The sequence below is a fragment of the Perna viridis genome, chromosome 1 (assembly GCF_037379345.1).
Source record: "Perna viridis isolate PV_CMFRI_1.1 ecotype Kerala chromosome 1, ASM3737934v1, whole genome shotgun sequence".
Taxonomy (NCBI): domain Eukaryota; kingdom Metazoa; phylum Mollusca; class Bivalvia; order Mytilida; family Mytilidae; genus Perna; species Perna viridis.
This window is the reverse complement of record NC_142445.1, coordinates 68,650,505-68,672,587: the sequence shown is the minus strand read 5'-3', so window position 1 is coordinate 68,672,587 and position 22,083 is coordinate 68,650,505. Positions and strand designations below refer to the sequence as shown.

The window sequence follows — 22,083 nt, the reverse complement described above, 5'->3', positions numbered from 1 at the left end:
ATCTCTATACTGACATGGCTTGTAAGTACATGTATTATTTACCTTGAAGTGGAGTAGGGTTCAAATGCAAAAGGTTCCGTTTTCATACTATTTTTATCTGTAACTGGTAATCTCTTGACAAATTCTCCATACTGGAATCCTTCTTCATACTGTTTACTAGTCTCCGATATTGTGTGGTACTGGAAAACAAATATATGAATATTGGCTAAATGTTTCTATGTTATGATCTAGTGACTACTTTGATCAAACATATTTTTATGTTCATTTTGATTCTGAACATGTAGTAAAAAAATTATATTAACTCTTAAAACCAGCCTCTGGCAATGACTAAGCATGTCATATAAAAATTTCATCTAAATCCATTGAACAACTTAAGAAAAATTACAAGACAAATGAACAGACATGGAAAGCGTACAATGAATTAACCTTATTACACTTAATTTACCCTAAACACCTGATCTTACCTGTACAGGAACTGGAGCAGTGACTGTTTGAAGTAAATGGAAATACTCTATTGTTACCTATAAATATTAAAACAATTTGTATTATCTTCCATTAGACAAATCATTTAGTTGTTGTTGACTATAATTAAGAAGAGACAGTGCCATAATTGTTGTCTAAAGAGGTATGTCATATCAAACATCAAGAATTAAAATGATTTCTCTGTACATCATTCTTCTTCTACTCATTGTTCATATTATATACAGCCACATGACTTACAGATTTAATGACTTGGTCACACAAAAATATCTGCTCTCTAAGTTTGCCCAATAACTCAGTCTAAAAATAGAAAACACATTTTTCATAACATAAAACAATTCACTAAGAACATTTAGAGAATCAAAGTACTGTCGGCACTGGAGGATTTTGATTCTTGTGAAAATGGTTGCATGAACAAAATTTCAAAGATTACATGATGTAAAATAAGTTTGTGATCATACCTTTGCATTTTTCATATTTCACATTAAGAACTGTTTTTCCCTAATACGTTTAAACTGAATGTCAATCCATACTTCTGATCTAACTTCACACACAAATTCAAATTTTGTTCCAATTCACCTTTTTCCTAAATTTTTAAAACTGTCCACAAATAAATTTGCATTAACATTAAAAAACTATAGTAACAGATTATTTATTATACTCAAATCATACAAATTTCAGTTTAAGAAAATAATTTCCTTGATGAACATAATATTTCCAAAAACTTGGCACTTTTATCAATTTGAATTTTTCTGTCAATTTTTCTTGGTAACAATACCTGCTCTTCACTTAATAAAAGGATGGAGAATCTGACTGATAAGTGTGTTAAATGGAACATTCTTAACATATTTTATGCTTCTTGACACATTATTTCAAGAACTAAGTTTCATAAATGCAAATTTATTACCAAAGTCCAAAAAGGAGTCCCTCAAATCTTCAGTTGATGTAAAGACTAGATCTTGATTTCATTTTCAAAAATATCTGAATATTATTGAGTTGAATAATTGCAAGAACCATATTTACTGGTAATAAAGAGATAATGAATGATATAAAAGGAATTACATTTGGACTATATTTTAGTGTAGTGTTCAGAAATACAGTGTAGTGGGGAAGTTCCAGTGATAGGACCCTGAAGGATAAAAAAAAAAACCCAAAACAAAAGAGTAAAAAAAACTGCCAATACAACACTTACAGTGTACATGTAATCAAGAAAGATTATAATGTGTGATATCTTTTAGTAGTCAATCAGTGAGTACAAGCTGAAATAACCTTTAAACTATAGCTCAAATAATATTGTCATCATTTATAAAATCAATATATTAATTGGCCTTCAAAAAATTTGTCCATCTAATTGACAGAAAATTTTACCCTAAGAATTATGACCTATTAACTTTTTTTTTAAAGACAAGAAGAATATTAACCCCATGTATAGAGAAAATATCTCATTACCTTTGTCTTCTCTAACTCTGCTTTCCTGGTATTTGCTTCCACAACGCAGGCTTTGTATGTGGTCTCTGCTTCGGCTGCCTGTTAAACAATATAAAAATCTCTCAATGATAGATCTGGACCTTAATGTGTTAATCTAGTATCAAAGTTTTAAGAACAACTTACATATAAATTTGAAATCTGAGAATGTATATTAGTATACAATGTTCCATTCATTAGAATAAAAAAATAGAAATGTTACACTCTACAAATGTATTATGATAAACAAACAGCTGAATTAATAACATTAAAATGGAATTGAAAGAATAAAGTGTATACAGACAAAAGATTTAAAGCAAACAAATCTCAAACTAGAGCACTACCTACAGAATAAATCTATCAATCACTACACTGCTCCATATTATCAAAAACCGTGTTATGGCCAACTATGCTAGGTTAGCCTACCAAATATTATATCTTGTTTGTTATTAATCCAATGACAAATTATTTATTCAGCAGTTTTTGTTAATGAATTGAAGTCATTTTAAGATAATTCTACAACCACCCCTGAATATTACATGTTAGTTATGGTAAGGAATCAATACCTTTAAATACACTTTCTGAAATATAACATTGAATATTAAAAATGATCACAGTATGATGTTAAATTTTAATTACTTTTCAATCATTAATCAACTAATACTTTGATATATGTTTTAAAAAATAATCTAATATCAGTTCAATCTTAATAGTTTCCTTCAAGAATCCATGTAAACTTTACTCTGAAAAACCTGATCTATATATTTTGAAAGTCAATTGCTACTGAAAATTATTATAGATTCATACATAAATGGCATACAATGATCTATAAGACCTTACCCTGTGCATGGCATCATCTTCTAATTTCTTCCTCTTATCTATTTTATTGAGAGCACTGGAGCTACTCTGGTTTAACATATCACTTTCTACTTTATTGGACTGTTCTTTAGCTTTCTCATATTCTCCTTGTCTTTGGAAGTACAATGCCTGGGCCTTCCTATGGCTCTGTACAGCTTCTTGCTGAAATTATATAATAACAACAATGTCATAGACTTTTTCTATTTATGCCACAATTTAAAACATTTACCATATTTTGGTGTGTATAGTGCACATTTATGTATTGTGCACAGTGCAATTTTGAAGGTCTAAACATGTGAAAAAAAGTCTTTTAGACTTTGGTTGCAGTAAAATTTTGTAAGACAAAAAAATCAATATTTTGCATTTGATTGGTCAATTTATTTATCTTGATTTCATATGAAAATGTGATAAAATTGACACAGGATGTATGAAATGGCTATAAAACAATATCGAAAGTCAGGAAAATCGGACATTTCCGGTTTTGGTTGTAATTCAAATTTCATAATTTTTTCAATTAAAAACATACTTTTAAAAAAGAAAATAGTAAGAAACGATCAAAATCTGTATCAGAATAATCATTTTCAGCTGTAAAAGCATTTGATAAGAAGGGTTTAACAAAAAGGAAATTAGTTACTTTTTGGTTTTTAGTTGTTTCATATTAATTTCTAACCATCCTTTACAAGAAGTAAACATTGTACAACCTTTGTTTGAAACATGTTATTAAGTCATTTGAACATGATTTGAAGAAAATATCACTAAAATTTAATACTTAAAGATGTTTTTGATGACAAGATGAAATTTCTTTCAGTAACATTTCACTTCTAGTTTGTTTGTTTACATTATGCAAAGTCTTTAATTTCGTAGCCAATTCTTATGTATTGATGTATAATACGCACCCCCATGTTCTGGAAATAATTTCTATGTAAAAATGTGTGCAGAATACACACCAAAATATGGTAAGCGAAAAATTTAATATCTTCCACTCATTAGTCCATGAAGTTAAAAATTCTAAAAAATAAAATAATATCCCAAAATATGTCTTATATATGTCATGCATAAATTGTAACGTTGTACAAATTGAAATGTATATGAACAATTTGTACACATTATAATTGTATTTTTCAGTTCATTCAAGTATAAAATTAGTGAACAGTATAGACCTGAATTTTTGAAAATTGACAAAGTTCATTTAAAATCATTTTAAACTGTGCACTACAATTTGGAAATACACTAATGTACAAATCTTATCGTTATAACATATTTTTTTATACTAAAATACATCTGTCATTAAAAACAAATTTAGTTATGATCACTTACCATTTTCTTAATTTCTTTCATCCACTGTTCCTTAACTGTTTTTCTTATTCTATCATGTTCTGATCGTCTGGCTGTTAAAGGCTGGACACAAAATGGAATAATTACACATTGCAACATCCAAAGAGAAAGAAGAGTATACAAATAGACCTCAAATTAAAAAAAAAACAAAAAAACTAGAGTAAATTCTTTACAGATGTTACAAAGAAAGATAAAAAGAGGTTCCAGTGTTTTATTCATTAACCATGGAATAGCAGTTAGTTTACTTTTGATTTTGATACCAGCAATATCATGTGGAATATATCTACGAGCATGTTAGCGCAAGTAGAAATATTCCACATGATATTGTAAGTATCAAAATCAGAAGTATCAATAATCTGTTTATCCAATTTTAGCATTTTTCATTTATTTTAATGACTATTCATTTTTGGAGCTACTTTTGTCACTTAAAACAATCAGTGTGACTACACAATGTGAAGTCGTTATCATTCAAATCTTTAAGATGACAGAGATATGTCACAATCAATCCCTGTGTTTTGACACTAAGATGACAGAGATATGTCACAATCAATCCCTGTGTCTTGACACTAAGATGACAGAGATATGTCACAATCAATACTAATGTTATGACAGATATTTTTAAATATGTATGAGATATAAAATAACTGTCAACAAGACCAAAGGAAAAAAATTACAGATTATACAGAATAATTTAAAATTTACCATAGCATGACATGGATTAACAAAATATGTGTAAAATGAAATATCTTCTAGCTACGTCAAGTTTTTTTTTAAATAGTTAATGAGATATTATTTCAGTATGTAGGTGAATTTGTACAAAAACCAGTTTGTAACTTATGCTTCCATTAAAGACACAAAAAAAGCTGTCTTAAATGATTATGTAGCTTACAAAACACTGACTGACTATACATACCTCAACAAATTTTGAAGTCTGTAACAATATCTGAGTGGCTTGACATGTGTTGGCATATTCTATATCCTTTTTAAAAAAAAATATATAACAGAAGGAAAACAACCTCAATGAGCTATTTCCATAGGGTTCATACCCTTTTTTGTTCCAATTTTCCAGGACTTTTGAAGGATTTTTTTTAATAATCCATACCCAAAACCACAAACAATTGTGCATCTTTTTATAAGTTTTTCAAACATTGTAGGTATATTTATGTATGCCAAATGTTTTGAACACATTCATAAAGCTGATATGTGTTACCATGACTTTTAACAGGAGCAAAATTTAAGCTTCTTAAGTTCCAGATTAACCCGGATTAGACTGCTTTGACCTATAAAAAACTTTGCACTAATTTTATGAATATTACGGCCCTTCAATATGTTTCAGCCAACGTAGCTGATGAGAATTTTAGTTCCGAGGCATAATGATGTTTTGATACCAGTTAAATCTGGTTTTCTTTATGACATTCACAAACGTATACCAGTCACTGAACACTTACAGATTATTTCCCCTTGACTTACCTTCCCGAACGCGAGATAAAGAAGACTGTAGATTGCTTATTTCAACACCTAATAAAACAATATGTCATTTGAATAAAATTCCATGACTTTTCAAGGACTTTTGGCAAAAATACAGGATTCAAAGACTTTTCAAGGCCTTTAATTTTCAAAACGAAATTGCATTACTTTTCAAGGATTCAAGGACCCGTATGAACCCTGTTTCCAGTAACATAATGATATGATTCTATTCAAAGTAATATTAAGTGACTTCAGAGGACTTATATTATTTCTCATTTCTACACATGTTTAAGTTCCTACTTTTTACCTGTGACAATACTGTGCAGTAAACTGATTGTAATGGTAGAAATCCCTGAAACATAAAATGATAATTAAAATCATTAAGAAATCATTAGGGATAAAGAAAGAATTAAGGGCTTAAAAAGGCAATATAAGCAACAACAAAATAATTACAAAGTAACTATATAAAGATATATTTTGAAAGTACTTTAATCTGTTAAATTTTGTGGTCTGGCTCTATCACGAAAACCACAAAAATTGGTACCCCAATGAACAAAAGTGCTTTCACAGTAATGAGTGTTATGGTAGTTTTGAAAGTTTCTTCATGATGGTTGATGAATAGATTGTCAATTTTCCAAAAAGTGTTAAACCTACTTTATCATGAATTACTGAATACTCACTTCCTCAGTTAAAACAGGTCTCATTGTCTGAGCCAATCTGGCTAAATTCTTTGAATATTCTGTCTCTGTTAATGAAAAATTACGCTAACATTTGAAAAAGTTTCCATAAAATATATAAAGAACTTATATAATACATTTGATTAAAGAAAGAGAAAGAATTATAGAAGAAACGAAATTGATTAATTTTCATTAAACTCAATTATCTCAGAATCATCATTGCATAATACATGTCTGGGTGCAAATCTAGATCTCTGGGTGTCCATTAACCTAAATGTCTGGGTGCTAATCTAGATCTCTGGATGTCCATTAACCTAAATGACTGGGTGCTAACCTAGATCTCTGGGTGTCTACTAACCTCAATGTCTGGGTTTTAACCTAGATCTCTGGGTGTCCATTAACCTAAATGTCTGGGTGCTAACCTAGATCTCTGGGTATCCACTTACCTAAATGTGCCTTTCTTTCTATGTAAGTGGTTATGTCTTTCATGTATTTAGACCAGGCCTTAGCTCTCTGTAAGGCAACATCAACCCCAGCTTCCAGCTGAGATAAAACTCTATCAATTTCTTCTGATGAAAGATGGACAACTAAAAAGATGAAGAGATATACATTTTGATATTGTTGATTATCAAACAATAACCACAGCTCTATATGCATTGCTGTTATAAATTCAATATCCATTGACTTGTAAAGAAAAAAACTCACTTCAACCATAGCCAAATTAAGTTATTTGAGAAATGACTGTACTATTTTCGGTTTTTGAAAAAAAATAATCTCAAACACATGATACATACTAAACACCCTGCATTGCAGGTTATTTCAAGTGTGCACCACAGGCATTGAGGTTATTTCAAATAGACCAAAAATATACAACAGTCATTCCTTATAATTTAATATTAGTATCAAATTTCAGAGAATACATCAATACAAAAGGTTGATGATGTCACAGTTACAAAACAAAATTTTGTTTATGAGATGATGGACAAGTTTTTTCATCCAATCAGAAAATGTGTTACTTCTAAAATTATTAAACATATGCAAAACAGACATCACCATTATTTTCTTCTCAATGACCTATATAACCTATTTCATATGTTGTTGAATTACCTTCATTATCCTTATCAGTTCCATGCTCATAGTCTTTAGCCGACAGTAAATCATCACATGACTGAAATATTTACAAATAAGAGATAAATTTCAACAGATTTCATAAAAGAAAAACAAATTCATCATACGTTTTTTTATATTTATTGCTATATTTGTACCTAAAAGATTTTGTTACCATTGATGAATTGTTTTACTAAGAATCTTCTGGTTTGAATTTGTTACCTAGTACAACATTTGATGTGTGGTTTTCTGGTTTTCATCTTAATTTATTATGATTTAACATCATATGGCAGGTATTTCATGCATTTCAGGAAAAGAAGAATTAATCAATTGAACAGACACTGATTTGTATTGGACCAATTAGATCTTTCTTGTGAAAACTCAGAGAAAGAATGCTATCCCCCTCAAACTCCATCTCCTATATACTTTGTACTTTGCAGAGAAGCAGTGACTACCAATTTTAAAGTCTTAAAGCTGATTCGGCCTAGGATAGAACTCACAAGCTACCACACTCAGGATGGGCAGGCTACCGGTACCCAGAGACCACCCTGGCAATCATCTAAATTAAACTACTGATGTCAATAGGATGCTTCAAGTCTATAGAACTTTAAAATGAAAATAATAAAATACCTCAAACAAAATTTGATCTATAAATCCATACCTTTGTTGATTTGACTTCTTTTTCAGCAAATGTACTGCCCATATCACCCATAAGATAATCAGATACCCTGAAAAATAACATTCTTACAGAACATGGGTTTCTAAAATCATTATCACTACCTTTCACCTCTCATAAAACAAGATTGCCACTCAAAGGCATATGTCCCCCAAAAAGTTTTTAAGTGCAATAGTCCCATAAAATTTGTTGAATCAAAATGGCAGTGCAATATGATCAACTACATATGATGACTAACAATCCTATAATATTTGAACAAAATCCCTTGAACGGTTTCCGAATATTGCATCCACAAAGTGTTCCTATAGAGTAACATGTACAATTTCAACAAAGTCCCATAACTCCTGTGAATTTGATAAATCAAAATGGCGGCACAATATGATCAACTACATATAGTGACATACAATTCTAAAAAAATTGAACAAAATGCTTTGATCAGTTTCAGAAAAGTTGCATACAGAAAGTGTTCCCTATAGTGTTGTATGTACAAATTTAACAAAGTCCAGTAACTCCTGTAAAATTTCACAAATGAAAATGGTGACGCAATTAGATTCACTACATATGGAGACATACAATCATACAAAATTTGAACAAAATGCATAAAGCAGTTTCCAAGGAGTTCATTCAACAAAGTGTGACAGACAGATGCACAAATACCAGTATTACTATGTCATAGTATTGTGTTCCCTTTCATGTAGCCTAGGGGGAAAAAACAATCTGATAAAAAAGTTATTAAGAAAAAGGAAAATCATAAGTATTCCAGAAAAAAGAATCAAACTCGTTCTTAGTGCGATAATAGCTAGTACATACCCACTGCTAAAAGCCAGTGCTAGTTGATCAATGGCTTCAAACAGACTAGTCTCAGCTCCCTCATTTTTACTTTCTTCTTGATTGAAAGCTACAAGGATAGAAGAAAATTATATCTCTTACTGCCACACTTTTCCAAGGTCCCTTTTCCAAAATTACTGTAGTTTCTATATATATAATTCCTCTATCTATTGCCATCCTCGCATATCGCCAAAATTTGGCCTGGTCCCAAAAGTTGTGATATATCAAGGGCCCAATGTAAATAAAAATGGATAACTGCTTGGACCTTATGGTTATCCTTACAACTTATTTGTAGACCATCAAGCCTTTATCAGTAGGCATTCAACATGCAGGTGCGTCAATTGAAAGTTAACTTTTTTATTATATGTATCACCTTGAAAGTAAAACACAAAATTCATTTTGTATGCACATATCCCAAGTAATTAATAGACTTACATTTAACTTTAGTAATTAGATTTCCAGAAGCAGCAAATAGTTCTGTAGATTGTAAAGCAGGGTACTGATGTATAATATTCTTTAAAATAGATAAAACCTCTCCTAATCTTTCATGGATGGTAACTCTCAAATCTTCAGGTGATGCTGAAAACAGTTCACAAAACTATTCATACAAAGAAACATAAATTCAGGAACATTACTGCATTAACACCCATATAAATATATGTAAAGACATACCAAGGTAATTGCATTACATGAATTTTAATTTGGATATTTAATACAAAGCAGTAAATTTAAATTGCAAACTTTGCATATATAGTTAAATGCAAATACTTTAATAAGAAATAAATGTGGACTGCAATAAACTTGCATGTTGTTGAAACAAGTTTTACAAAAAAGCCTTAAATCAGCATAATTTAATAGAAAATAATGTGTTAGTCATTCTGATCAAAAGCCTTTAATAAGGTCAGCATATTGGTATACCTAAGTTAATTAAATTCTACTTGGTTTATCACCAGGTAATGATGTTTATACCTATTGTAATAGAGGCTAAATCTCTCATCCATGAAAATAGCTATTTTTTAAACATTACTAGAGGCTCAAAGGAGCCTGAATCCCTCACCTTGTTCATTTTTCATATTTCCAGGATAATAATTCAAACAAAAAGTCATCCTTTAACATCAACTTAATAGAGACTTTCCTTGTCGTAAAGACCATTTTACCAATCTAATTTTTTTTTAAACTGGATTAAACGTCAGTTTTTGCCCTTCAAGGGCAACTACTCTAACAAGGACTCTTCTTACAACTTCCACCCAAGGAGACTTTGGTAGCCCTTAATGAAAGATCATTTAATTAAATTAAAGTCTTTTTCTATCCATTAAAAATTTCAAGATATTGCTAAAGACCACAAAAAACTCATCATTTTTCACCTTTCAAGGGCAATAACTCTAACAAACAATGTCCTACAACTTTGACCCAATGGCAAATTTTTGTAGAGCTCTTCAACTCAAATTCATTTTAATTTATCCCTCATAGTTTTTGGCAATAAAAAATGTGTGTTTAATTATACCATAAACAGCCAATCATTATGAGAACATTTAATTGTAAGTAAAACTTGAAAAAAAGGAAATTTACCGGTACTACATGTATGAACACAGATGCAAACATGTAACCAGACAAAAAGTCAAAACCCTTAAGAAGAGAATGGTAAATGTAAAAACACAAAATCTTTATCTGCAAAATTCCTAATGGAAACGATAATTCAGTATGCCATTCATATTATTTCTAAACAAGCTTAACAGCAGTCTAAACTAGTTCTGTCCCCTTATTTTGGTGGGGTTTTCAGTCCCACAACACTGAAATAAATAAGATCTACATTGTAAGAGGGCATTTTGAAGTCAACTTCTTTAATGTGGTTATAATAAGTATGCAAAGTTTCAGACTTTTAAATAAAGGCATCTTTTTAAATAAAAATGCAAAAAACATAATTATTTTGCCTTTCAAGAGCTATAACTCTGACAAGGAGTTATCCTACAACTTAGACCAAATGAAGAGTTTTGAAGGCATTGTCATACAGATAATTTTATCAATTGAAAGTTTTTTCTATCTAAAATGACTCTCAAAATATTGGTTAAAAACTGCCAAAAAAAATCATAACTGGTATGCCTTCCAAGGGAAATCACTTTAATAAGGAGTGGGCCTACGACATTGACCCTATGGTAGACTTTTGCCAAACATCCATATCAAGGGCCATACCTCAGCAAAATATAAACTAACCAATACATAATTCAAAACTAATCTGTAACCTGTCGTGTTAAAGTAACATACCTAATATCAAATGAAAATCCGTGAGATGACCCAAAAAAGTGAGAAAAAAAATGACTTTTTGTATTGATTTCAAAGGGTCATACATATAACTCGGCAAAAAAGTGAATAAACCCCATACAAAATTTCGACTTAATATGTAAGTTATCATGGTGAAGCAATGTATCAAACTAATTCCTGCAAGCATGAAAAAAAATGCTGAAAACTGGTTTGCCTGACCCTCTCAGGGCAGGACTGAGGGACAGAAGGATGGAGTGCAAACCTAAAATCCTTTTCGTCATAAGCTGAAGGTAGTGGACTAAAAAACACAAAGTTGTGTGTCTCTGAGATTCCTCAGATTGCAGTAAAAAAATTCATGGAGAGCATACTCCAAACCTACCTCGCCGCTTCAGGGCACTTTGTAGCATCAATTTGTCAGCAGTACAATTTTTATTTAGGATTGGATGACTATAGTTTAAAAGTTAGTCACCAATGAAGAACTGAAAAATTAAGTTTGTTTCACACAGAATAATTTTTTCAGTAAAAACATTGGAACAATTGCCTAAACAGACCATTAAAAGTTAAGCAGTCTGAACAATACTGCCCAAAGATAAATAGAAATTGACCTTACATACATAAATCATACCTTGATCATCAAAAACTGTTTTAAGACGATTCAGACCATCAGAGAAACACTTGACATCTTGAGTTAATGTTATGATGTCGTTTTGATCAACAATGGGTTTCTCTGGCTCACTTGTGGGAATACTTGTCAATGATGAACTCTTTGTCATTTTGATTCCAGAATCTGTTGTTTCTCCTTCATCTGTATTACTGGAATTCTACAAACACATATACTGGTATATGACTGACAACTTTTCCCCATTAAATTCTTAATTAATTTTAACTAAATTAAAGTTCAACTTAATAAACTCCAAATACATCTACATGTATGAAACATCATGAGATAAACATTTTTACATGAACATGTCATTTACCTACTTAGGAAATACATCTTCATATACTTATTGTACAGTCTGTACTGCGTCACACTCTTAATGTTGATGAACATGTTACATTTAAAAAAAATCATTTTCAAGCATTGGCACACTTTGTGATAAAAAAAAGTAATCCATCACAGCTTGGATAAGTTGCACTATCATTAGTCAATATACTAAAGTTGGCAAAATAGTTATTTTCATGAAAACTATGATATATTTTGCAGTACCCCCTGCTAGACAATTATAGCAAAGAGCAATTATGGAAGAGATGATATGTTAGCATGCTTCTTTCATTGACCTCTACACAAATTTGAAATACATGTACATCATAACATGTACCACGTAGCACATATTACCATTTTTTTAATCGATTAAAGCACAGAATAAATTTGACTTCTGATCACAGTGCTTAGAAAATATAGCATTGCACTGTTGACTGAAAAAAAACATTGACTTCATCAGAACAAACCAGGTATGTTTCATACAATATGGATAAAAATGATAGTGCCATTTACTACATGTATGTCTTGGTTCAAACGAGGCACATCAATGCTACATACACAAATAGTAGTATACTTACATGTAAATACATGAGTTTCAATATATATGTACCATGTACATGTGTGCATGGATTTTTTTAAATGTAGATAGGATAGGATATGTTGCATGGTGAAAGCCTGCGTTCATTGAAATTTTCCAATAATCAACCATAGGTAAATAAAAGTGAAAAATACCTCTTTGATAGAGATGAAAATATTTCCACTTCATTAAAAGTTATCAGATACAAAAGGTGCTTATATAATTTCACAAAACAATTACCAATCAAATATCTATCAAGTGATGGGTAGGCTATAGACCAATGCAAGTTACTCTCATTAACCAACTGACATCAGGAAGTTGGTCCATAATGAGGTTCATTCATATAATCGAACATTACTTCATATATTCTATCAAGCTACCAGTATTACCATTGCATTGATGTGCATGTACTAACAATCTATATACACAGAAAAGGGAGTGTCGGTTGGCACGCAAAACAAAATCAATGGTAAATGCACTAAAATTCTGAACAAGGTGCAATAGCTTTTCGAAGCGATCCTCAAGTGTACAACATTTAGCATAACAAAATGACATGTCTTACCTGATCTTTGGCTTCAGAATCAGCCAATTTCTTTTTTGATTTAGCACCTATGTTTATGCCCAATATTCGCCCTTTAGACGACATCCCCAACCTTATTTAGACAGGCATAGCACGCATCAGCTTGGACGTATTTGTTAGCATGTATGTTTCACCTTTCCTTGCAGTGCTACATTTATAATTGTTATCTATCAAACTTTTTGACATAATTTATGAAGTTTGCAAACTTTTCCAAAATGACAGACCGGATATTACATTCGTCACGTGATATTTATGTACATTCTTTATAGTCTATTTCAGTTTATATTGGGTGTTCTCTGCGACGTCCACTTCAATTATGTTACGTCAATGATCCTCCAGTCGCCAACTAATTTGTACGAACGCAGAATGTGGCCATGTGAAAAATATTTTTTTTGTCGTTCCATAATACCATGTCGTTCCCTCAAGATACTATATCGTTTCCTGAAGATATTATGTCGCTCCCGCAAGATATTATGCACAAGTGATATTATGCAAGGAGTTAAAGAATAATCAAGGGAACCAAGGTTATAGCAGTAATCAAAAGAATGTAATCCAGCGACAAAGACTAGAAATGGAAAACAGACATACACAACAAAGAACATGAAGTAACTAAAATCATACATACAAAAAGTAACAAAAGCAAATGAGCAACTCGGACTTCACTAAAAACTGGGAGCATGGACCAGGTGCACCGGTAGGGTAAGCGTCCTCTGCTTTTCTAGAAACACCCGCCGAGTTGCTCATAAAAAGTAAAGTCCGGAGTAGACGAAAGAGGAAAGGAAAACTATGACACGTTGAACAAATTAATTTTCATGGCGCCGATGGACACACCGTAACGATCCACGAGTTCATGATGACGATCATAAAACATCTGTAGTGATGACTTCAATCTTGTAGCAACATAACCCTGTCCCAAAAGCCTATTTCTTAGAATTCTAGCGCGATACAAAAAGTCTGTGTAGTTTCGGCGATTCCTGGCATAATGTATGAGTTGTAATATGAACACTCCATACGCAGGTGCTGAAGGGATGTTGCCACAGATGAAAGGAAAGTTGACAATTCTGAATGAAATTAATCACGTTTGTTGTAAAGTTTGGTCAATAGTTTTCCTTTACTATCGATTTCTAAGTGTAGGTCAAGATATGATGCTGACTTCACAGTGTCTGTAGTATCCTTTATCTCAAGCTCTTTGGGGTAGATGCGATGTATAAAATCCCAAAAATTAGGATTGTTTAAAGATAATACGTCATCTATATAGCGGAAACTGAGATTTAAGGATCAAGCTAAACGATATTCTATCTTTCGGATCAGATCAGCTATAAAGCCAGCCTCATAAAAGTGAACTAATAGGTCAGCAAGTAGAGGAGCACAATTTGTTCCCATTGGAATGCCACACTGGACAAATATGTTGTTGATTAAAAATTCCAGCATTTTGTAAACATCTTTTGTATATTTGGAAGATGATTTTGAATTATTTCTTACAAAGTATGAGGAATCTCTACCAAGAAATATATATTTGTATCTAGGTGTACCATCTTTTGTGGAAAAACAACGATGTATAATGTTTTTAAGTCGGGATTTTAACTGAGTATGGGAAATAAAAGTATACAGTGTTGAAAAATCGTACGTTTTAATGCTATTATATTCTGAAAATAGTCTTGAACTGATTCACTCCAAAAGATCTTTCGAATTTTTCAGGATCCACATTGAATTAATACCACTATGGGAGTAACAAGTAATGTGGTAGGACTGCAGACCCTCTTTGACAGCCGTGAGTATAGATGTTAAAGTTTTGAAAGAGGTTTGGCGGTACATTTTGCAGATCCAGCTATGTAACTTGTTTGTACGGATTCATGTGGAGTTTAGGAACCCAGTACATAGATGGTAAATCACAATCATCGTCCTTGGTAGAGAGACCAAAAGAGGATAGCACAAATTTCTGGTTTCCGACAATCTCTTCTTTGGAGATTGTGGTAGCAGTATATGTCTTATCACTGCTATTATTTTCTACGTCTACATGATAATAAACATTGGATGTAAATCGTTTTGCAGACAAAAAACAATGTTGTTTTGGGCTTTGTCTGCTGGTACGACAACATATTTGTCATGTATAGTAGACAATGTTTTTGCTATATCGGGGTCTTTGAAAACAGATGTAGCATTAGCACTCATTGACTTACTTAAAACTCTTATTCGTTTCAAAATTAAAGACCTCACGGCCTTTAACCACTCGGACAGAGAATCAATGTCTTCTTGTTCTCGTTTTATCCATTTCCTTGCGTAGTCCTCCACAGCATCCATAAGAACTTTAAAGTTATAATTCCAATTTATGGATCGTGGTTCACGATACTTGGGACCTTTAGAAAGGATCTTACGCAGAGATTCGTTTTCGATGGACAAATTTCCCGTAACGACGTGACCGGAACAGTCAGGTGGTTTAGTCTTGAAGTCCTCAATCTCGAGGTTCTGCAATAGCCTTTTATAATTGAAATTTTGGATGAAATGGGTGAAGTATAGGAATATGAAATAATTGGTATGGATTTGTCTTTGAAATATGGGGGGATTTTGTTGGTAACGTTTTTGTGATGGAGGATGTTAGCAAAATTAATTGCATCTATACCTTTGTAGTGGAAGAAATTACCGTTTTTCTTCATCTTGACTTTTCACACAAACTGGTTTAAAGAGTCTGTGGAAACCAATATCTAAAATGAAGGCAACAAGTCTATATAGTGATGAGTTAGGGTCAGAAACAGGAGTGTCAAGGCTTGTTTTGTAAAGGGAGTGTAGTAGAGTGAGAGGTATAAAATAGTGTTTGGTTCTAATGTTATGAAGTCGAAGAGGTTTTTGTATGAAAGGAAGGAGACCATCTATGGAAACATCATGTAACTTATTTGACGTATAGTGGTGATGGCCATGACTCCTTTCCCGTCTTGGATTTTTGTCAACTAAATTCATCACATTTATGTTATTGTTATATTGGCTTGAAAGGTTTCCTATACTTTTGATGTTGTCATTGCATCCGTAAGGTATTGCAGTACCTAGTCTGCGTATCCAGTACTCCTCTCTTTCCCTACGATAGTTTTTACTTAGAACGGGACTGTTTGTAGGATGGTAATTTTTTTTCTAAAATACGAAATTTCATGGAGAGAATTGAATGATCTTGTTGATTAAAATGTTGATAAACTGTCGGGAAACGAACGAATCTATAAAGACACGTCCAACAGAATTTAGAGAAAACACCATTGAATGTTCAAGAAAAACAAAGTCTCCGTGCAAATAGCAAGATAAAAAGTATTTGAGGGAAGTAGGATGAATATGTAATAAAGTTAATTTATATTTAATTTATTAACAAGAGTCAATACATGTATTAGAACCCATAAATACATAATTTAAAGATTTAACAATGTTACAATGAAGATAACCATTACGAATAAGTTTATTCAAATATGAATTCTAAATGGATTCTGTTTAAATTGTCGAGCTTTTCTTACATTACAAGAAAGCTAGAATGTTAATTCCCATATTTGATTAAGTTATGACAAGTACAACCAAATTTCAGCTTTATGAAGGTATTTAGCAAAAGTCTAAGCTAATTTATGGTAACGAAAACCTTGACTTGACAATTTACCGGTCATACGGAGTTTTCGTTCATTAAAGTCTAAAGCATCGCTACAAACATTGGCATATCGAACTAGTTGATAATTATATACACCGTATGAAGGAGCAAAGGGAACGTCCCCGTCAAGGAAGGGAAAATTAACAATTGGAAACGAAAAATCATCCCTCTTGTCGAAAATTATAGTTTTGAGTTTACTTCGTGGAACGGAAACATCCAAAGCCAGAAAAGAACAATTAAAACTGTCCTTATAAGCTTTCTTTAAAGTCAATTCTTTATGGTAAATTTCAGCAGTGTATTTCGAAAAGTCAAGGTTATCCAGCATAAAATAACAGCAAGTTAGCGATTAGTATTATGAAATTTGTCTATTAAATCAGATTTGGAAGGATCTTCATGAAGTCTTCATACATTTTTGGTCCAGTGTGGTGGACGTATTTTTCAACAAACTGGGAACAAATTGTGCTCCTTTACATGCTGACCTATTACTTCACTTTTATGAGGCTGACTTTATAGCTGATCTGATCCAAAAGAAAGAATATCGTTTGGCTAGATCCTTTGATCTCAGTTTCCGCTATATAGATGACGTATTATCTTTAAACAATCCTAATTTCGGGGTTTTGATACATCGCATCTACCCCCCAAAGAACTTGAGATGAAGGATACTACAGACACTGTAAGGTCAGCCTCATATCTTGACCTACACTTAGAAATCGATAGTAAAGGAAAACTATTGACCAAACTTTACGACAAACGTGATGATTTTTCATACAGAATTGTCAACTTTCCTTTCATCTGTGGCAACATCCCTTCAGCATCTGCGTATGGAGTGTTCATATCACAACTCATACGTTATGTCAGAGTTTGCCGAAACTATGCAGACTTTTTGTATCGCGCTTGAACTCTAACAAATAGGCTTCTGGAACAGGGTTATGTTGCTACAAGATTGAAGTCATCACTACAGAAGTTTTATGATTGTCATCATGAACTCGTGGATCGTTATAGTGCATCTATCTGCATAATATAAACTAATTTATTCAACGGGTCATAGTTTTTCTTTCCTCGTTTGTCTACCCCGGACTTTACTTTTTTGATGAGCAACTCGGCGGGTGTTTCTAGAAAAGCAGAGGACGCTTACCCTACCGGTGCACCTGGTCCATGCTCCCAGTTTTAGTGGAGTCCGAGTTGCTAATTTACTTTTGTTACTTTGTATGTATGATTTAAGTTACTTTATGTTCTTTGTTGTGTATGTCTGTTTTCCATGTCTAGTCTTTATCCCCGGATTACATTCTTTTGATTACTGCTATAACCTTGGTTCCCTTGATTACTCTTTCCTTTTAACTTTCAGGTGTTCATATCATGCAAAGACAAACCGCCCCAGAATCCAACTTTAGAACCTGCTGAGACAATAGATACATTAATGCCCACATCTGTACTATCGCGTTACCAAAGATAATAAGTGCCTGTAGGGGGCAGACCAGACATTTTTGGGGGTATTTCTTGGCATGTATTGAGGTTCATATGAAGCTTTTTATGGTAAATTTGTAATTTCGCTGGCAAAATCTGGGTTAACTTCTTCTAACAGACAACGATCTGATAGTGCACCCATTTATTTTCTCGTCACTAGACAAAAATGAATGAAGCATATTCTCTCGCTATTCGACTGATTGATGCCTGAAGGTTACTATATAGTCTGGGGCGGATCCAGGATTTGAGTTTAGGTGGGACGTTAATTGAATTAAATGTTGTGCAAAGCAAGGCAAAATATATTATGGGGTGAAACTTGTGGTGAATTTTTTTTCCTTACCGATTTAGGGGGGGGTGTACGCCCGGTACGCCAGTCCTTGGATCCGCGCCTGCTAGTAGGCCTGTGCTGTTAATTTCTATGTATGATGACGCTTGGTGACTTTTTTTGTCCCCTATTTTGAAGTTGCGCATGGTCTCATACTTTTTTTTTGAATGGCCGACATGACTATAGCCGAGATGTGTACTATGATCGAACAATTACTGTGGCCGAAACGGTTTATGGCCGAGATGACTAGTAACCGCTTCGTGTAACGATAAAGAGGGTCGAATTGACCAGAAAACTACTTCCGCTTAGAAACATGTAAACTATTTCGAGTGTGCTAGTCAGTTAGATGGTAATTTTACTATAAAACTTCATATTTCGCTCTGTCAATTCTTGATAGAGGCATTTTGTAATAGAAGAAGACAGTTTGCTTCGTTTGATTCATATTATGTTTGGCGAAATAATCCAATAACTGTATAACAAACATGCCAACTGAAGACAACAAACTGAAATAGCAAATTCTGACCAGCTAGCATTTTTTACCTCCAGTGCAAGCACTTTGTCCTTTTGTCCACTTGTCTGTTACACAGTCTTCTTTAAGAGAATTCTCAGCAATCTTCAATCAGTGTCATTATAGACAAAATAATGCTCATGTACATTGAAGTCTCTAGTGTATTTTCTGTTGTTGTTTACTTTGCGATCACAATACATGTATAGTATTTTTGTACAAGTATTGTTATTTTTTTTAAATAATTGTTTTGTCAACAAATAGTTGTGAATGTGTCTGTGTTTATTTAAATGAAAATGGCAAGTATGCATTGAAATTGACAGATAATGAGACCTGTATAATTATTAATATACAGATTAATAATTAAAAAAGAAATCATGTAGTTCTCAATCTTTATTTTTAATTTTTTTATGACAAGTTCTATAAGGCATATCTTATGAAATATATTAAAATCATATTTGAAATTGAAGAATAGTTAATACAGAAAAAATTTAGATTAATAATAATTAATATACCTATTATTCAATTATAAAAACTAAGGAAGCACTAGATTATACATGTTCATGCATATAAATAAAGTAAATACACAATATTTGAATGTCTCAATGAATTACACTTTGTACTGTTCTGCAATGTGTACCCTAATGTTGCTGAATGCGTCTTCACCAGTACTGCCCCAACGATCACGCTACATTCTTTCATCCAAATAGCTTGGTAGTAGATGGCTGGCACAACCTTTCATTTCTTTGAATCTGTACTTTGCCTTTGTATGTGTGTGTACTCCAGTGTCTGTATGTTTACAGTGATTCTGTGTCTGTTTAACTACTGTTTTTACTTTGGTCTGTTGACTCCATAGGTAAATGACATAGAGCCATTTGTCTAAGGTAACTCTAGACTTTTCAAAGAGGGAACCAGAGCGAATGGTGCGGTAACTATATCTCTTGGTACATCTCTGGTTTGAGCATCTCCAACCAAATCCATCAGATGTGGTACTTTTTAGTCTGGTAACAAACTCCATGGGTAGATTACAGGTTGGCCAGTTGCATGTGGCTGCCAAAAGTGACTGTTTCTTCATGTAGTCTGTTACTGCTGTTGGTTCTTGATTGAAGATGACATTTGGAGCTAGGTCTGTGTAAAAGTTTGCCATTGCTAACTGAATGATGCATTGCTGCTGATTGGAACTCTATTTATTGGACAAACTACTCACATGGCTTGTATTTTGATGTTTTCTTTTTGATCTCATGGCTTTAAATATCATAAAGAATTACATAAAAACACAACTTAATATTAATTAAACATATCAAACAGGTTTAATTGATAAAAGAGACACCAGAAACAATTTAGTCACTGCACTAATTAATTAATTACCTTGTGGTTGAATTATTTATATTTAAATAATTTAATTACCAGTTAACTATTTCTAACAAGTTCCTAATCATTTCTCTTTAATTTGATTAACAATTTAATTAGTAAATTATCATGTTTACTAATTTTACCGAGCTGTGTTCAAATTATCACCAACTTACTGTATAAAAGGCACAATTTATCAAAATTTTGTTGTGCTAATTTACCATTAGAAGAAAACATGCCTCTCTTTCTTGATCTTCCATCACAACTTTCAGCCTTAGACAAAGTTAAGGTTATTACCACTAGACACCAACACAACTACTTCCAAGGATGGACACGTCAACATATTGAAGATTCTAACCTAGATGCTCACATAAAACCACTTGAACCAAAAAGAGAGAATAAAAGCCCAACAAATTCAACTGGTTTTCAATGAAAAATTCAATTGTGATACACATTACCATACATTTATAAATTAGGTAAATTACAGGTAACAATACAAGTGAGGAATACTTGTACAAAAATACTATACATGTATTGTTCACAATACTTGTATACATGTATTGTGATCGCCAAGTACAGGATATCCCATTTATGAAATAAAGTATATTTCATTTTTGGAAATCTAAAGGCTAAAAATAAAATACATTTGTATCCTCATGAGTGTAAGTAGGAAATATACATTTTATGTAATGTATACAATAATATATATATGTTTTTATTTTTTTAGTAAAATGAAATGAGACATAAATAAAATACAAATATGGCTAGAGGACTTCCAATAGAGTTTGTAGAGAATAGAATTCATACTCTGACTCATGTTCCTGTGGATTGGGGAGTGGATCACAGAGAAAAGTACTATGAATTAGATTTGAAAATGAGTCAGATGAAGATGCTTGCATATGGCTTTACTTGGGGAGATGAAAGGTTTGTTTATTAGAAACTAGTGTATGAAATATGAATCAAAGACTTTAAAAGAACGGTGTCAATCATTTTTAAAAAAGATATTTAAGATAAGTTTTATCATCTATGATCAAAAGTTACAATATTTAAATAAAAGTAAAGTTCTATGAGATGGCCTATAGAATAAATCCAGAAAGCAAGAGGTTACTAAATGACCAATACATGTAAAGAAAAAGACTAGTGACTTCAAACTTCTGCATGTTAATCACAGTTCTAGATGTTTTTAGCTAACCTGGCCCAAAGAGCCATGTGAGCTATTTCCATCACTTGGCATGTGTTGTCATCGTCCGTCAGCGTTAACAATTTTTCAAAACTCTTTTCCTCTGACACTATTCACCAATTGGAACCAAATTTGGTATGAATGTTCCTTGGGGTATCCTGCATAGAATTGGTGTGGGGATTTTTTATCCATAGAAAAAGGTGGCTGCCGTTGCCAAAGGCCAGGTGAGCTATTGCCATCACTTGTCGTCCATTGTTGCGTTAATAATTATACAAAACTCTTCTCCTCTGAAACTACTTGACCAATTAGATCCAAACTTGGTATGAATGTTTCTTGAGGTTTCTGCATAGAAC

The 22,083-nt window shown here is 32.4% G+C and overlaps 2 protein-coding genes across 14 annotated transcripts in view; one reads left to right on the top strand and one right to left on the bottom strand.

Annotated features, from left to right (window-relative positions):
- Positions 1 to 13,529, bottom strand: part of LOC148630128 (rho GTPase-activating protein 29-like) — a 39,557-nt gene extending 26,028 nt beyond the window's left edge. For 9 of the 11 annotated variants that reach the window (XM_088561290.1, XM_088561298.1, XM_088561330.1 and 6 more), the window contains exons 1-17: positions 13,273 to 13,529; positions 11,777 to 11,972; positions 9,328 to 9,471; positions 8,875 to 8,962; positions 8,050 to 8,116; positions 7,389 to 7,449; positions 6,728 to 6,868; positions 6,285 to 6,349; positions 5,912 to 5,956; positions 5,051 to 5,116; positions 4,120 to 4,200; positions 2,785 to 2,964; positions 2,511 to 2,525; positions 1,930 to 2,007; positions 721 to 780; positions 465 to 521; positions 43 to 179 (exon numbers count right to left, since the gene is read on the bottom strand). In XM_088561290.1, coding sequence (XP_088417416.1) covers positions 43 to 179; positions 465 to 521; positions 721 to 780; positions 1,930 to 2,007; positions 2,511 to 2,525; positions 2,785 to 2,964; positions 4,120 to 4,200; positions 5,051 to 5,116; positions 5,912 to 5,956; positions 6,285 to 6,349; positions 6,728 to 6,868; positions 7,389 to 7,449; positions 8,050 to 8,116; positions 8,875 to 8,962; positions 9,328 to 9,471; positions 11,777 to 11,972; positions 13,273 to 13,356 — 1,565 coding nt within the window. In that variant the 5' untranslated portion in view covers positions 13,357 to 13,529. The remainder of the gene's footprint in view (positions 1 to 42; positions 180 to 464; positions 522 to 720; positions 781 to 1,929; positions 2,008 to 2,510; positions 2,526 to 2,784; positions 2,965 to 4,119; positions 4,201 to 5,050; positions 5,117 to 5,911; positions 5,957 to 6,284; positions 6,350 to 6,727; positions 6,869 to 7,388; positions 7,450 to 8,049; positions 8,117 to 8,874; positions 8,963 to 9,327; positions 9,472 to 11,776; positions 11,973 to 13,272) is intronic. The other 2 variants (XM_088561308.1, XM_088561323.1) reach the window with 1 other exon arrangement.
- Positions 13,530 to 18,989: 5,460 nt separating this feature from the next.
- Positions 18,990 to 22,083, top strand: part of LOC148630127 (uncharacterized) — a 19,392-nt gene continuing 16,298 nt past the window's right edge. For all 3 annotated transcript variants that reach the window (XM_088561269.1, XM_088561261.1, XM_088561251.1), the window contains exons 1-2: positions 18,990 to 19,044; positions 21,278 to 21,474. In XM_088561269.1, coding sequence (XP_088417395.1) covers positions 21,311 to 21,474 — 164 coding nt within the window. In that variant the 5' untranslated portion in view covers positions 18,990 to 19,044; positions 21,278 to 21,310. The remainder of the gene's footprint in view (positions 19,045 to 21,277; positions 21,475 to 22,083) is intronic.